At 32.2% G+C, this 12,950-nt stretch overlaps 1 protein-coding gene across 3 annotated transcripts in view; it reads right to left on the reverse strand.

The window, feature by feature from the left end:
* Window positions 1-252: 252 nt before the first annotated feature.
* Window positions 253-12,950, reverse strand: part of TUSC3 (tumor suppressor candidate 3) — a 166,741-nt gene continuing 154,043 nt past the window's right edge. For 2 of the 3 annotated variants that reach the window (XM_054700820.1, XM_037525978.1), the window contains exons 9-10: window positions 12,475-12,565; window positions 7,063-7,125 (exon numbers count right to left, since the gene is read on the reverse strand). In XM_054700820.1, coding sequence (XP_054556795.1) covers window positions 7,107-7,125; window positions 12,475-12,565 — 110 coding nt within the window. In that variant the 3' untranslated portion in view covers window positions 7,063-7,106. Of the gene's footprint in view, window positions 553-7,062; window positions 7,126-12,474; window positions 12,566-12,950 lie in introns of those variants that run through there. The other variant, XM_037525976.2, reaches the window with a different exon arrangement.

Below are 12,950 nucleotides of genomic sequence, written 5' to 3' on the forward strand. Positions count from 1 at the left end.
GTTGTAAGGTCCATTCTTCCAGTTCCCTGTCCTTTACCCCCATATCTAGTTGTAGTTAATAAGAACAAAACACTATTTTGTAGCCATACACATCTTTTATAACCAAAACTGCAATTACTATTCAGTACACGACAATTTTCATGCAAATGCCTTATCTCTATACAACCCTAAGTATTCTTTAACATTTCAGTTTTCTCTTACTTACACTGTAGTTTTCTTTACTAATGAGTGAATAGTTCTAAAACATGAATCCATAATCACATTGTCGTTTATTTCAATCCTGTAGCACATACACGGAATATAATTTGCTTGAAAAACACTTCAATGTTTCCTTTGTTCTTCAGTGCTAATATTTAAATTTAATCATCCACTTCTATAAATTAAATTTACTAGAAAAACTCACATTTAAAAAATCATATAAGCATAAGCTAGATTATCACAGTGAACAAGAAAATGAACTCAAGAACTCAAATTAGTATGACAGGAACACTTTATCTTCACGGTAAACATTCACTTTATGTAAATCCCACTTGGCTTCATTTAATTAAAAAGCTGAAAAAGAAAGAAAATGTGCTGAAAATAAGGAAAACACAATATGCTTTTCATTCCATTCTAAATTAGCACAAATAAATATAACATAAACATGTCATAATTATATCAATTTACCTCTCCTAATTTTTATAGCAGAGCAACTTCTTTTAACTACTTCCTGCTAGGGGAACCTGGGTTAGTGAGGAGAAAAGGTTAGGGCTGGGAGAAGATATTGATAAGAAATTGAACTTGTGCCCTTAAGTCTGGGTAAAATACCCTTTTCTATGACTGGCTACACCAAGAGTTAAATTATAATTTTTTATTTATTTATTTTAGAATAGATTTTTTCTTTTAAAGATTTATTTATTTATTTATACAAGCACTGGTTATAGTCAGAAGCGCGGGAGGGTGAGAGAATTCACCAGAGTCATAGAGGACAGCAGAGCAGGCAGACTGACGAAATACACTACTGAGGGGAGCAGTGGGTGGCAGAAAGGTCTGAGTGCCATGTGGGACCCTCACCCCACGGCTGGGGATTGAACTGGTGCTGCAGAGGCTGCGGGCAGCATTGCAACCCAGTGCTCAACCGCTGCGCCACAAGGGAAGGCCCGAGAAAAATTAGAATTTAAATGGGCAGCAAAGTAGGGGAAAAGAAGGGAAGAGATTGGAATAAATGTAAGTAGGTTATTTAAAAGTTTTAAGGAAAATATTTCCCATTTATTCAATCTAATTTATTTAAGCACCTGATCTTTTAAAATATCATTATTTTCATTATATCATACAGCCAAAAAGAATATATAAATTGTTACAAAAATGTGACCAGATTCTGGCAAAACACCACAAATATATGCTTGCATATATAGAAATAAATGTCAAAGGTAACTATTCTTTATGCAAAGTTTAACTTCTTTATGCAAAGCTTTGAAACCTATGAACACATTTAAGATTGTACTAAGTTAATGTAGAAAACATTTACTAAGCTTTTGTTTGATATCTGTAATTTGGACTAATGTGTATTTTTTTAAGTCTTGACAACATAACCATGCAGCACAATCAGGCAAACCAATTTTTACTTAAATATTAAAGCAAAGATGAAATTAAAGGTTACTATAGTTGAAAAGCCATGCAGTTACAGAACTGTTTAAAATACTATATTTAATAATGGGATGCTTGAATTACAATGTCCTAGGCATATATTGTTTTGTCTTTCTGAACCTTGGTTTCATCATTAATGAGGAAATCGCTTGCTTTGTATGCTCTCCCAAGTTCTTTATAGTGCTAGTATTTTTTAATACTACTGACTTTGTGCTAAAAGCAAATGCATTTTTAAACTTACTATAAAACAAATTTACATAATATACATTTATGTCATTATAAAATGGATATGATAAAATATGCAATACAACTTAAAGTAATTATTCTGTGTATCTATCTTTGAGAAATTACTAAATTAAAATAAATCATATGTTGATACCCAAATATAACAAGACATAGTTTCTATTTTTCATGGTAAGTTATACTGAGTATTGCAAGAGTAACCACCTCCAGAGAGAATGTCAGTAGTAAACTTAGTCAGAGAATTAAGCTATAGCTGCTGTTCAACCCACATAATCCTTAGCACTACTGATGGCAATAAAGGTACGTGTAATTTACAGATGAACGTATTGGCTTTTTTATCTTTAATTACAAGATAGCCCTTATGATAAACCTAACAGAAGAATAAGGGTTAATGAAAACCAAACAATCATGGAATATTTTAAACTGTAATAAATTGCAAAAATTGGGACATAAACAGGATTTGTAGATTTTAAGGACTGATCTGAAAAATTTTAAGTACTGGAATACTAAAGGTCACCTTTTATCACTGCTTAAGATATTACCACCATAAAAGCTAAAATAGTCACATGAACCTTTATGATTATTTCATAACTTTTTGGAGATAGTTTAAAAAGGTTCTATTCTTTTTAGATGTTGCTACATTCACAGAGTAAAAGGATCTTTGCATTTCTTAAATTAGACTAAGAATCCTAAGTTGCCACAATATTCATGCTGGCTAAAGATTTTGCAAATTGAAATACAAAAAGTATTTTCAAAAGCTATTACAAAAATCTTTTCCAAAATGAAAAATACGTATTTAATTTTGAACTTATCTTGACAGTCTTACAATAAAATAAACTGAGTACTCCTATCTTATATTAAAAAAATTAATAAAGTCACAGAAACTTTAAAAGTATTTTTTTAGACTTAAAGCACCAAAGTGTCAACATTTTATCTAAAATGTTGCTTGGAAAAGGATGAACTACTGTTCTCTAGGTAATCGTTTAATAGTTCATGTTTGATTTTTATTTTCAAAGTGTGTTTCAATATTAGATTTCGGAATATTTGATAATGATTTCATCACTCAAGTGATTAACACCTTATTCCAATCTATCAGTGTCTGACATATTTTTTCCCTCCTTTATATTTACCTTTCCAATAGTTTTGATTAAAAATCTAGCATTCCTCATAGACTTAACTTTCTAATAGTACTTGGATATTATCTTTTCTAATAAGGATGCTTATAAAAATGTATAAAATTCTTTTGCATCACACTTAAAAACTGTCAAACACCAAAATTTGAATATATTCCTCTTCTTCGGAATGTATTTTTCAGTGTTGCAGTCTTTTTCTTCAGAGTGGCAAGTTGCTTTGGTTGCCACCATCAGCTTCTGTCAAGAATGAATCTCTAGTTCATGGTAACCTGCACATTCATTAACACTTACTGTTGAGAATGGCTTATTCTGCAGTGAATATATGATGGTCAACATGAACTCAGATAGCAATGTCAGATGAAGGCTATTTGGCAGCCATGACTTTTCAGAGGGAGATGAGATAGCAGGCCAGAACCAGTACAAATATGCCCCAGTTGCTCCCTTTCATATCCTTAAGAGATAACATTATTTCTTATCTGCATATCTTTATTACTGCTTAAAATACATCAGGGCTGCATAGGGACATTGTGGACACAAAGAAGGAATGGGATGTAAATCTCAAAACACTTCTCTTTAAGTATCTCTTTATTGTTCCCTCATATGGCTAACTTAGGATTTAGATAAAAAATGCTGTCCTTGACTTGCTGAAGAGTTATGTTCCAAAAGTTTACTAAGTAAGCTGAAAGTTTGAAACTTAAAATAAGTTTTTCTAGAGAAACTTCAAAGTGATAGCTATTTTCTCAAATTCAGGCCAAAAGTCAGTTTAAATCAGTATTTGATGACATTTTAATGATTATCTTTTGTGTTCAAGAATACTGAACATAGAATGGTACTGCAGAAAATGGAAAGTTTGAAAGTCATGAGCATTACATTATATTTCTATTTTAGAGGAAAGACCTAGGTACAGTCAAACTGTTCCAGTGTTTTAAAGACAAGTCAACGAACGAAACTCAATTTGAGAACAGTATAAAAGAAGGAATGGCTAAAGAAGCTCAATGAAAACGGGCACCAAAGCATGAAAATACATTAACTACTGTCTAAACCAGGAGTGTGCACACGTACATTAAAAGGCTAGAAAGTAAATATTATGAACTTTGTGAGTCATAAGTTTCTGTGGAAACTGTTCAACCCAGCTTTGCAGTACAAAAGCAGCCAGTCAATACATACATAAACAAATCTGTCTTCCAATAACACTTTAGTCATGAACACTGAAATTTAAATTTTTAATTAATGTCATAAAATATTTCTTTTTACTAACTCTAAGAATTACTATTTAGTTTATGCAGCATATAAAGATAGGCAGCAAGCTGGATTCTGCCCACAAGCAGTAGTCACTGTTTCATAAAATCATAATTTATGTTGTAGTCTATATTAAAGAAGAAATGGAAGAGACAGATGAAACAAAAATTATAGGTATTTAAAGTGACTTATATAATAGAATTATTATGCAATTAGTATACTATTGGAAAAGAGTAGTTAATGGCAATGCAATATGCTCTTGGTGTATGAAAGGAAAAAAAAAAAGAAACACAATAGTATGGTGTAATCCTGTCGTAGGTTCAAAATATATACCAGCAAACTATTTATTAGTAACAAGAATTCTGGGATTATGAAAAATGTTTTCTTCATTTTGCTTATTTACATACTCTAGAATAAACATGTATTTTTCCTGCTCTTGTTATGATGGATTCTGATAAAGTAATACTATTTGTGCATATCTTAAAGAATAATTCTACATTACTCTAGAATAACTGATGGATTATGAAGGAAAATGCCCATATATAAGGAGATCATTTAGGTGGGTAGGTGAGTCTGAAAAAAAAAAAAATACTAAGTGCATCAATTAAGCCAGCAGCAGGGGGAAGAGAAAATGATGGAGGCTAAATCAAATAGCAAGCATAAAATGAGATAAGCATAAAATGATTCCAAGGTTTCTATCTTGTATGACTGTTGTAATATGCATCTTAGGGAAAACGGGGAGAAGGAACAGGTTTGGAAGCAGAAATGGGGGTGGTGTTGAACATATTGAAGGTAAAGTGATAATGTGATACTCAAATCTGGTTCTAGATCTCAGCAGAATGGCCAAGACGTAACATTTATATTTAGCAGTGAGAAGTAGTCTAAAAGGGCAATGGAAGGCATGAGTGCCATGTTACAAAATTTGGGGTATATTTTAATTGAGGTAACACAGATTTATAATACTGTATGTGATGAAGAGATACAGGACTGGGTTATAGTATTTTAAAGAGGAGCTGGTTAAATAAAGTGCTGGAAAGGTTATGTGGGTTGTAGGGATGGGAAAATAACTCTGGAGTTGGTTATTGTAGTCAAGGGAGACCCATATTACATGTAAAAGATGCTTTTGGTTTTTTTTTCCCATACTGTGAAATACTTTAACAGGCTCCAAATAGTGATTTTTTTTTTTAATTTTTTGGTTTTCAGCACCTTAATTTCTGTCACTGATCTTTTGAAAAATCACAATGCACACAGTTCTCTTGAATAAGTGAATTCTGTCCAAGTGGGAGATGGTTACATTCTTTAGTATCTTCAGCTGCACAGAAATTTCTTGTGTACCGTTCTTTCTTCCTTTTCTCAAATTGGAGAGTCAAGAAGGCTTATAGTCACCAAATGATACTTTCTCATGGAAACTATTTACTTGTGAGGTTAAGGAGCAGCTGCTCAGATTTCATTCTGGTGTCCCAAAGAAAGCAGAAGGGAAGAGAAAAGCCTTACTTTTTCACTGAGAGTCCAGAGAGGCCACTAGCTGAATTTTTGCGTCTGTTCTAGTGGCCTTGTAATCAGTGGAACTCAATGATTTGCTGTTTTCAAGAATTTTTACCCTTTGCTCTAAATTCCTAAGTATTCTGAGGAGATACACAGGAGAAGTAAATTCTTGTTAGCCAGACATGAACTCTCTTCTTTGCAGCAGATTACTGAACACAGGAAAATCCTCAAGTCTGAAGTAAATGATCAACAAAAAAGGCCACAAAAACAAATATTCTATTTATATATAAATAAAGGCCTTTATGAGTAGAGACTTTTGAGAACTAAAACTCCCATATCCAGAGGCAGCTGTCAGGTTTGGTTCCCACTAGACCAACTTCTCTACATAGCTTACACAGAAAGGGACACTAAGTAAGAGAGTATTACTCTGAGAACATGATTATTAATAATTAGGTATGGTCAAAACATGAATACTAAGGGGTGGTAGGTGGAAAAGAACAATATAGTCTGTGGGGTAAGGTTGGGGGACAGGTAAAGAATAAGAACTCTTAGAACACAGGTGCTTCCCTACTCTTTCCTTGCTTTTTGGTGGATTGATGAGGAATTCCTATCAGAGTAAAAAAGTTGTATTTCCACAACTGAAATAACCCTCTAGAGCTACCTTTGATGTATATGTTTGCTCAGACTATGTGTTCTTAGGCTGGGATGATGGGGGGAGGTTAAGCTACAATGTACAGAATCAAAAAATCTGCAGTCTGAAATTTCTACAAGTCACTCTGGTTCTATATAGATGTTCCTAGTTTCTATTTCTGAAGTTGTCAAACGTTGATTTAAAAATGTTTAATGTTTGGAAGACTTGTTTTGTGTTCTATCTTGGATATTAAGGTTTATATTGATTTTAAGTAGGAAGTGATTTGACTCATTTTTTTTTTTCCTAGACCAGATACTATATTTGTCTTTTTTTTTTTTTTTTTTTTTTTTTAGTTTTGCTTTCTTACCTAAAGCTACAAAACAGAAGTAGACAAGTGAAGTTTATTTATTTTTGTTTGGAATGGAGGGCATATGCACATATATGGATATTAATATTTTTAAAAATGTATTATTTGTCAAATAGTTTATTGTATAGGTTAAAGTTTAATGCTAGAATTTTTTATGAGAACTTGTCACTGTAGCACCTAAGCACAACAGCAGAAGAATGGAATATAGATCTCACAGATAACCATTATGATACATTTATAGAACAGTATTGTGCTGTAACTTGTGTTACGTATAAGATAAATGTTATGGCCCTTATTTGAAAGATGACTGATGGTTCAGAGAAGATTAAAAGACTTGCCTGAGGTTACAGTTTTAAAGTGCCATGGTCCAAATCACATCTTCTCACTCAAAGTCCAGATCACTTTCCAATACACCACAATGAAATACAATATGGAAAAAATAGTCCTTAAGATTCAATTTCATTTTCACGATATTACTACAAGATTTAGTTCTGTAGTCTTTATCTAGGTAAGTTTGGGGACAAACAATGGTGCCTTTATTGCTCTCTAGCTCTTCCGTAAATCTTCAGACATTTATTATCATTCTTCAAAGCTGGAAGTTGGCATGAGAAAGGAAATCCCAGTGCAGTTATTATCAATGATATGTACTGTGGTTTGATCACCATTTCTATATTTTTCTATTTGTACCAGCTCAAGATTTGTGTCTTTTATTTTCCCTACAAATGAAAGATGCACATCTGAGATGTACAAATGAATGTAAAATACTGTAGTGTCTATGTTATGGGATTTTTGCCTTGCTCTGCTCATTCAGTATCAAACTTTTCCCAAACTCCATATAAATGTCTCACTTTTCAAGTTATTATGCTGTGTTCTCCCTTACTGAATGTCAATCTTTTTTTATTAATATTCATGTCTCAAAATAACCAAAGACAACATGAATGACAACTATCTTTTTCAATAATGAAATAGTTTTTACTTTTCTATAAACTTAATGTATATTTTTGACAGTCATCTCAGAATCAATTTGAGTTGGAAATATCTTTATATCCCAAGCTTCTGCGATAACTGTCTCTCCACACACTACACACTCCTTTAGGTGTGCAGAACAGCCTGACAACTCCATAGGTTATCATTTGATGAGAATTCCATCTTCTGGAGTGTGGAAAGTGTCAAACCAGTACTCTTCTCTTCACTATGTTTTCTATCTTAATGGCTCCTGTTGCATTTAAATAAGGAATAAGAAATGTTCTTGAGGAAACATATTCAATTAACAAATATATGATGAGCACCAATTATGTGTATAGCACTTTGGCGATACAAAAATGTATTTTCTCTTTAAAAAAAACCTTAAAATATTCTAGGATGAAAAGGGTTTAACATACAGAAGTTATATAAGAATGCTTAATGTAAAATGTAATACAGTAGAATGAACTGAATCCAGTACTAAAATGAGTAGCACAGATGACAGAGGTGAATTAGTATTTAATGAGATTCTACAACATTTCAGGCACTGCAAATTTATTACATAACTTATTCCTACAAAACTCAAAGGTATATACCAACTTTACAGATGAAGAAACAACCTTAACACAGTTTGGCAAAAAATATAGAATAAGACAAATCTAATGACTGAGACTGTCTCCAACTACATAAAACATGATTTAAGAAATGAGAAAAAAATGACTTGGATGTTGGGTAACTAACACAAGTTCCAAAGCTAGTAAGGAAAGTATCTAAATCCATACTTGTATGACAGCTCTAACAAATATACAATATTACATACTGACCTTGAGTTCACATCTTCTGATTCTAAATATTTTTACATTTTATCACACTACCTAATACAACTAAAAATTATTATAGGATGCAAAGTGATAGATTAAGAGAATGTTTCGTATTTTCCTACTAGAGACTTGCTGTAGCATAAATATTTTTATAGAAAATTTTTGTAAGTCAAAGTATATCAGTGGTAAATATTGGAAAATAATTACCCCAAAATGAAGACTATCTCATCTATAGCTACTACCACTTTGCTCCTCTTAAAAAATGGGATATAAACTGGGCCTCCCCTGGTGGCGCAGCGGTTGAGCACTGGGTTGCAAGGCTGCCTGCAGCCTCTGCAGCGTCAGTTCAATCCCTGGCCACCGGCGAGGGTCCCACAAAAAAAAAAAGGGGGATATAAACTAAAATTATTATTTAATACACAAAATGAATTCAGTGCTATTAAAATAAAATTTCTTCTTCTGAACTATGGCTCAAATGGTAACTATATCAAAATCTTAATTTGATATTTCAGTGGTAGTTTCAAGGGACCAATTTCGTTCATGAAAAAGACCAGAGTAAACAGGTTCTTAACTCAATTGAATCATATAAATATAAAATAACAATTACTTATTCTTCAAAACAAGAATTCTGCTACAAAAAGTAGGTCAGATATATATATGACTTTAAAATATTTCTTTGAAAATTAATAATTATCAATCATACTGAGTAATATAGTACTATGTACTAGGCAATGTGTAAAGTGATTTACATGCATTCTCATATAATCCTTACAATAGTCAAGTTTGAACATATTTTTCCATTTAAAAATGAGAAAATGACCTTATTTGTCTTCGGTTATATAGTTAATGAGCATATCATAGAGTTTAAATCAGGAGTTTGGATTATTGAAATTTAAAGCCAATAGGGGAGAATTTAATTATGGTGTGATACATGTACTATAGAATAAACTCTCAACACTAAAATGTAGCAAAGTTTAAAGAAATAGGATAATAATCGAAAGTACATTTTTATCTCCTTTAGCATGTATATAGATCAACCAAAAAAAAAAAAATTCTGAAGTTAGTTTGAAATACTGAGAAAATTTGATCAGAGCATGTAAATATTTAAGATTTTGTGACATGTAACATTAAGAGATAAGTTAAAATGAGTTTTAAAAAAAATCATTTAGATTAAATGAGAGGTTACAGATTAATCAAAATTCAAAATTGTAAAGAAAAATTAACTATTGACATAGTTCTATGTATTAGTAGTTTTTGGTACAAAAGCTGTAATTCACAGATTTAAAAGGAAGACATTTATGGCTACAAAAGGCGGAGGTATCACAGACAACTTAAGTACTTTGGCACTAGAGCTAAAGTCTTTGGCTAAAGGTGATTTTTAATAGTGTTGAAATACACATTTTTACCAAGGGATTTTATAAAGTCTTATCCAAAGCACAGATATCTAAAGCAGCTAGAAATGAGAGGTTTTCTGTTCTTTTTGGAGGAAAATGTTTGTTTGTCATTTTGGCTCGTCTCAAAATCAAAGATATGGTCTTGGTTAAGAAATTTTTTTTTTTCAGACCTATCTGATGTCTGTCAAGAGTGACTGGATGGAGTTAGCCCTTGTCCCCAGGGTGTATGAGTCAGTATAGTGGGGTGCCAGACTCTTAAGATAGGCAATCACAAGTGTCTTTTCAGTACAAGTTCTCAGACCAGGACATACCTTCCTGAATATTTTGCAGATTTTCCCTTTGCTGTGTAAATGATGTCCTGAATCTCATTCTTTCATTCCCTACAAACTGCCTTTATCTGATATGAGAAAGACTTGCCTGTTTTTTAATTAAGTACAATATATATATTATTGGTGCCACAGAGAAATACTTCTGGGTATGCAAAGTACAAATGTGGTGCTTTGTTCATACTTGACCGAGCTTTCCTCACAGAATAATTCAATGAGAAAAGGTCTCTCTGTTTTTAAAATCAAATCTACCTTTCAACTATTCCCAGAATTATTTCTCTTCCTTTCCTTTATTCTCACTCTGGCTTCTGTCATCACCTTTGCTTTTGCTCCAAGGAACTAGCAATATAGGTGCATATTTTTTCCTTGCATTGTCAGGGTTTTAGGATGTAGCTTGAGACTTATCTCTGATAAGTATGTTATATATCTCTGATATTTGGTCTCTGCAATCCTTTTAGTAACAGCTGATCATGATGTTACAGTCTATTACCGTTATTCACAACAGAATTAGTAAAATTTCTGAGAAAAAAATGAAAGCACAATCTGAAGAAAAATGATATAATAGAATTAACAAAAAATCCAAAACAACACTCAACATTACCATGTAATGTTATCCATGTACTAAATTAGTAAAAGGGAATATTTTCAAAAAAATTTCAAAAGAAAAAATGGAATTTTTTTTTTCACATAATGTTCTTCATTATATGTTGTTAGCTCGAGGAGATGCTGTAAATGTTATAAAGGAAACATATATAACATAGATAAACTTAACAAAGCATGAGAATGTGAGAATTAATGATGACAGAGAAGACAATCTAAGAGTGTTGTAAGAATTTATGGAAGCTTGATGTATGATGATTCATGAAAAAGAATGAATGTAGAAAAGCAGATACAAATAAAAGTTTTCAATAGGCTGAAGGGGTAATTAAAAGACTTTTATGTGATAAGGGAAGAGATAGTAAAACGATAGGAATTACGTTGGAAAGTAGACTAACTGGGAAACTAAATCATGCAATAGCAAAGCAAATGATGAGTTCAGACTCCTGCTTTCATTTCCCTGTAATGCCATGTTACACTTCTTATTTTTGCCCTCATAAAAATGATTTTAAAATTTCATTTACCATCTAGACAGGACTTAAGGCAGAGGATCCCACAGCTCATATCTGATACTCACATTTCTCCCATTCCTTTAGCATATTTATTTTTAATGGATGTGGGAGGAAGAGAATTAGAAATGCACCTCTGCCATGAGAAAATAAGTGGGATTGAAGAGTCTTATTCTTCCATTATGACTCCTAATCAGATTTCCCTGTGAAGAGATTAATCTTGTCCTTCAGGTAAAGCTTTATATTGTTGCCATCAACTGCACAGAAACATTTTTTTAAATAATTGCACTGTTAACATGTGGAAGGAATTTAAAGTATGATGCGTTTTTCTATCAATTTCACTGGTTCTACTGTTTCAGCAGAAAAACTTTAAAATCTGAGACAGGAAATACAGGAACTTTACTTTCCTTCACTAGAGAGGATGGACTAAGCTATTAGAAGGATGCCATAAAAGGAAACTAGAATATTTCTTTAAAAGAAAGTGAGGGAAGAACATGCTCAAGAAGTGAACTTATACCTTATCCAAGAACTGAACAATTATTACCTTGAACATTCATCGTAGTGTGCACTATTAAAGTATAGTTTGCTGTCATAATGTGATCTCAGGATGAAATTTCAGCATCTTTCCATATCCATTTATGAGGCTATATGGGTGAACTGAGAGATGTGGTGACTTATAATGACCAAGCATTAGGTTATCATTAAGTTTTCATTCAACTTGGCCTATCTGAAAAAATTGAAACTGTGCAGAATTCAAAAAAATGATGCAAAGTTTATTAGACCCTGAACAGTAGATTATATGAGAAAAATTGCAAATGAATTTCAAATTGTGATGGATAGACAAACTAAGTGAAGAAGAAATTTTGATGAATTCTACCAGGCTTAAAACCATTTTGTTAGACATATGTACATTTACAATACAACTCTAAAATGACACAACTTAAGAAAGGGACTATGCCTTTGATGTCCTTTGTACAATGTATGCCAAACACATGCAAATGCTTAAAAACTTGATTCACTGTGATGAAAATCACATGGCAAATGAGATAGCCACTTTATATTACTCTTTAAATACAAAAAACATTCAAATTCTGTTTATTAATATAAATGAAAACATTTGCTTTACTAAAATGATATTACCTGTAAGGATAGCCATGGTACTTGGAACGAAATATTGAAAGTAGAAAACTGAAGAAGAAGACCACTAGGCCTAATCCCACTAGGCAAATTACTAGAAAGAGACAAAAAATACCATTAGAATCCAGAAAAACACAATCCACAGGTTTATTTTTTTAAATCATTCAATAAATTACAATATGCTAACATTTAATAGGTCATGGCACATTCAGGTACAACAAACCAAGTAACAATGCATTCATGATTTTCCACATTCTTCTCAATGAAAATGTATTATATTTGGGGTGTGAAAACAACAAAAGTGACTGTTCTAAGTGTTCGGGTAGTTTTCTTCTCTTACAAAATTCCTACAAGTACTAAAATGCCCCAAAGGGATAAAAACAAAACAAAATATCTGATAAACCACAAACAAGATTATCAGCCACTGCATTATGAAGCTTTGGTTATATTAGCAGAGACATTTGCATTATTAGAGTGCT

Source organism: Talpa occidentalis, unplaced genomic scaffold (genome assembly GCF_014898055.3).
Source record: "Talpa occidentalis isolate TD23 unplaced genomic scaffold, MPIMG_talOcc4v2.1 talOcc4.4, whole genome shotgun sequence".
Taxonomy (NCBI): Eukaryota; Metazoa; Chordata; class Mammalia; order Eulipotyphla; family Talpidae; genus Talpa; species Talpa occidentalis.